At 37.0% G+C, this 4,693-nt stretch overlaps 1 protein-coding gene across 1 annotated transcript in view; it reads right to left on the bottom strand.

Moving 5' to 3' along the window:
* Nucleotides 1-3,709: 3,709 nt before the first annotated feature.
* SPPL2A (signal peptide peptidase like 2A) overlaps nt 3,710-4,693 on the bottom strand; it is a 50,607-nt gene continuing 49,623 nt past the window's right edge. Inside the window, exon 13 of the mRNA XM_011928612.1 lies at nt 3,710-4,011. Within this exon, the coding sequence (XP_011784002.1) occupies nt 3,937-4,011 (75 nt within the window). The 3' untranslated portion in view covers nt 3,710-3,936. The remainder of the gene's footprint in view (nt 4,012-4,693) is intronic.

The raw sequence follows: 4,693 nt of genomic DNA on the forward strand, positions 1-4,693 counted from the left end.
GTAGAGACGGGGTTTCACCATGTTGGTCAGGCTGGTCTCAAACTCCTGACCTCATGATCCACCTGCCTTGGCCTCCCAAAGTGCCGGGATTACAGGTGTGAGCCACCCCACCCAGCCTTAGTTCAAATATTTTTTAGTCAAATGTAAAATACATCTATAACTCAAAGGATAAATGCTTGAGGGAATGGATATCCCATTCTCCATGATGTGCTTATTTCACATTGCATCCCTGTATCAAAACATCTCATGCACCCCATAAATATATACACCTACATGTGCCCATGACAATATTTAAAAATGTAAAAATAATTTTTGCTTATACTAAAGCATAAATTGAAAGAGCAAAGAAAACTGGAAAGCTCATTTGTCTTTACTGTAAATGTATCAATTCACTAAAATCTCTATGGACATGTAAGTAAAATATACGAATGCCAATAGCAAATGGGTTAAAATTCTCTTTCTTTAAAAGAGAAATAAATTGCAGATTCTACTAATAAGGAATTGCTAATCTAAAAAAAAATCTACAAGCGCCAGGCACGGTGGCTTACACACCTGTAATCCCAGCACTTTGGGAGGCCGAGGCAGGTGAATCACCTGAGGTTGGGAGTTCCAGACCAGCCTGATCAACATGGAGAAATCCCGTCTCTACTAAAAATACAATATTAGCTGGGCGTGGTGGCACATGCCTATAATCCCAGCTACTCGGGAAGCTGAGGCAGGAGAAATGCTTGAACCTGGGAGGCAGAGGTTGCGGTGAGCAGATATCACGCCATTGAACTCCAGCCTGGGCAACAAGAGAGAAACTCTGTCTCAAAAAAAAAAAAAAAAAATCTACAAGCTAGAAGAAAATATAATGTATTAGAATATCAAGGTCTTTCCCCACAAGCCTCACATTTATTTTTGGTAAACTAAACAGAGATAAAAGTAATCTACGTTACAATTTGAGATAGTGATTTCTGTTGATAAGCCACAAAAAAGTTCATAGGGATTTTCTAAGAAATTTTTTTTGCATCCAGAATTAATAAATACAGTGTATCATTATTTTAAAGACATGTTTAGGGAAAAGACCAGCTTCTCTTCCCCTTAAAGTTATTGGTGGTGGGAGGGCAAGAGAGGAAGAGATGACAGCTTTTTAAGTCAAATTTTCATCTCATCTATCTTTTGTTCATTTTGAGTCCCCAAATAAAACATTTCTATACTTTAATTTCTTAATCACTACTGTCAGCTTGGTTGCTACACATTTAATTACAATATAAAGTTGACACTGAGGATGAAGAAACTTGAGTAATTATACTTTTTCTTATTTCTATTTAACCAATAAGATTTTAATAGCAAATTAGAACAAGATTTTACTTCCTTAATAACTAATGATTACATAAAGTAGAATTTGTATCAAGTAACTCAGACTTCAGATTTCTAGATGTATCAGTTACTATGCTACTAAGGAGATACATCTAGATGATGAAGTTAAAATATTAATTACAACTCCAGTCATATGAAAGCAAATTATTTTGAGAAATTATCTTATTTCACCAGGCACAGTGGCTCACGCCTGTAATCTCAGCACTCGGGGAGGCCGAGGCGGGCGGATCACGAGGTCAGGAGTTCAAAATCAGCCTGACCAACATGGTGAAACCCCATCTCTACTAAAAATACAAAATTTAGCCAGGTGTGGTGGCACGCACCTATAATCCCAGCTACTTGGGAGGCTGAGGCAGGAAAATTGCTCGAACCAGGAGGCAGAGGTTGCAGTGAGCTAAGATCTCGCCACTGCACTCCAGCTTGGGTGACAGAGGGAGACTCCGTTTCAAAAAAAAAAAAAAAGAAGAAGAAATTATCTTATTTCAGTGTAGTAAAAAAAAATAATTTTTCTTTAACATTCTTCATAAAATGTGATTGAGGCTATTAAATATCATAAAGCTTGGATGAGGGTGCAGATAATTTTACAAAAAAAGTTGTATTTTGGCAAATATTTTATTATTGTAAATGAAAATAAGAGTTTTAAAATGGCACTTAATCTGTTCTCTCTCTCTCCGAGTCTGCCAAATAAATCAGATTTCTTGGAAAAAATTCAAAGTTGATACAATGGAGGCAAAATTAACTATTGTCAGATAAGTCATTTGTCATAAATGAAAGGACCCCTGACCGCATTAAGCAGAGGGGGACTGACGGTCAGTGGAGCTTTTCTGTTTGCAATTTATTCAGCAAAAGCGAACAATTTTTTACAAGTCTCTAATACAAAATTTAGTTCAAATATCAAAGGTCTGATCCATTTTCAAAGGCATTGGTTTTATTTTTAGTAAGTTGAACTGGCCTTAGATGAAAGATATAGTTCTCTTCACATAGTTTACACATTATTTACAGAGAAATGAAAAATCTTGCTGCCTTTGTTATCACTTGTCATTTGGGAATTTCTTAGATAAAATAAAAGAACATGGAAAGATAATTTGACCTCTGACTTCCAGGAGAATGATCAGGCCACATGTAAAATTTACCAAAGAATGAGGAAAAAATTTTCTTCAAGTTGGAAGGTACCAGAGTGATTAGCTGGTCTAACCTACTCATTTTGCAGATGAGAAAACTGAGATACAGCCGTCTTGAGCTGCGGCAAATTACTCAGCTCTTCCTTGTATTGTAATTAAACTGAGACTAACACGAAGTCTCTTGCTGTTGTTGCCAATTCTTTTCTCTGAACCGCACTTTGTACATCCTCCACCAAGCTTAAGAGTCATTACCTACGGGGCAAGGGGTGGGAATCAGGAAGAAAAAAGGATAATGGGTGGGGGTGGGGGAATGTGGGATAATGTTAGGAATGTTGTATTCAACAATGAGCCATATGTATTAATAAATAATTTCCTAAGAAAAATAATTTTTTAAAAAAATCAAACCTTAACATCAACAGAACCAAATTTCAAAGATCAGAAATACCAAAGTGAAACTGAATGTTAGTATTGAAATATAAGCTACATTTTCAAAACAAAGGTTAGCAAACCAATGAAAACTAGATTTCAGTTTCTGTCTCCTTTTAGTGACTAGTTCTATATATTATGTTTCTCTATACCTGGAAAAATGTTCTTAATATAATACACATGCAGTCTGAAGTAATTTCAGTTCTCAAGTTTATGAAAGAATTGGGTTTAAAAAAATACTACAAAAATATGCACTTATATTTATTCCAAAATTATATATTTCTAACCTCTGCAGTGATATAAGGTCCAAATTTTCACTGTTGAACCGCCTTCTTGCATGGTGTTAAACAGTTATTTCTACAGAACAGATATCATTTGCATAAATCTTTTTTTTTTTTTTGAGATGGAGTCTCGCTCTGTCGCCCAGGCTGGAGTGCAGTGGCGTGATCTTGGCTCACTACAAGCTCCACCTGCCGGGTTTACGCCATTCTCCTGCCTCAGCCTCTCAAGTAGCTGGAACTACAGGCGCCCTCCACCATGCCTGCCTAATTTTTGGTATTTTTAGTAGAGAGGGGTTGACCTCGTGATCCGCTTGCCTCGGTCTCCCAAAGTGCTGGGATTACAGGCATGAGCCATCATGCCTGGCCAATTTGCATAACTGTTTACAGTAAAACCCATTCAGAAATAGTAACTACTTTTATCTACCATCAGAGCTGAAAGAAACAGATTTCAGTAAAAAAAAAGTATAGGGGTGGGTCAAGTCATTTTTTTTTTTAGAAAAATATACTGTATATAGTACATCTTGGAAACTACACAGCCATGTTTTATTTAATGTGAAGGCACAACTTTAACATTAAAAGCAAAGCGTTTTAGTTATTTATGATGTAACTGTCAGTACCAGCTCATAAAAATATATATTTGCAAGCATATCATTGATGACTCTTGCAGATTGTCAATTCAAAAGTCAATTTAAAAAGTCCAAGTCTATTTGTAGAAAATCAATGACACATTATGGCAGTTCCACATATTATTGCTGGACAATCTGTTCACCAGTCATCGCAGGGTTTTCTTCATTTGTTGCATAATCCAGATGGTCCATCATCTAGGCATAAATAAAAGACGTTAGGAAATGCAAAATTTCAACTTGCCCCCAATATTCACTACATTAGCAAAAGGATTCTGAGTTTTTCTAAAAAACACAGATTGCTCTATGAAACTGAGCACGCCTTCTGGAGCACTGTTCTGGTTCAACATCCACACTTCTAAGGAGATAGTCAGGGTGACACTGAACCTCTAAGGAAGTCTAATCACGTGACTCACAGCCCATTTGTGTTCTCTGGATCTTCCATTATCTCCATTTCCAAATATGAATACTGCCCTTCATGGCAGTGAGAACTCCAGAACAAAAGGAAGATATTCCTGACACTTATTCCAGGACACTATTCCAGGCAGTGTCCAATCATGTAAGTGGGAAAACTAAAAATGGCCTCATGAGTTACTGTGATAATACCTGCTGGCTCTGGGACAGTGTGATACTACTGACACCTTGAAATAACTGTAAGATAATTCAAACTTTGGAAACATTATAATAATTTCTACAAAAAATGAACTTGAGGTCAAATGATATTTGAAAACAAAACCAAGAATACATTTGCTAGGCCGGGCGTGGCGGCTCACGCCTGTAATCCCAGCACTTTGGGAGGCTGAGATGGGCAGATCACGAGGTCAGGAGTTCAAGACCAGCCTGGCCAACATGGTAAAACCCCATCTCTACTAAAAATACA

This window comes from Colobus angolensis, unplaced genomic scaffold (assembly GCF_000951035.1).
Source record: "Colobus angolensis palliatus isolate OR3802 unplaced genomic scaffold, Cang.pa_1.0 Scaffold78, whole genome shotgun sequence".
Taxonomy (NCBI): domain Eukaryota; kingdom Metazoa; phylum Chordata; class Mammalia; order Primates; family Cercopithecidae; genus Colobus; species Colobus angolensis.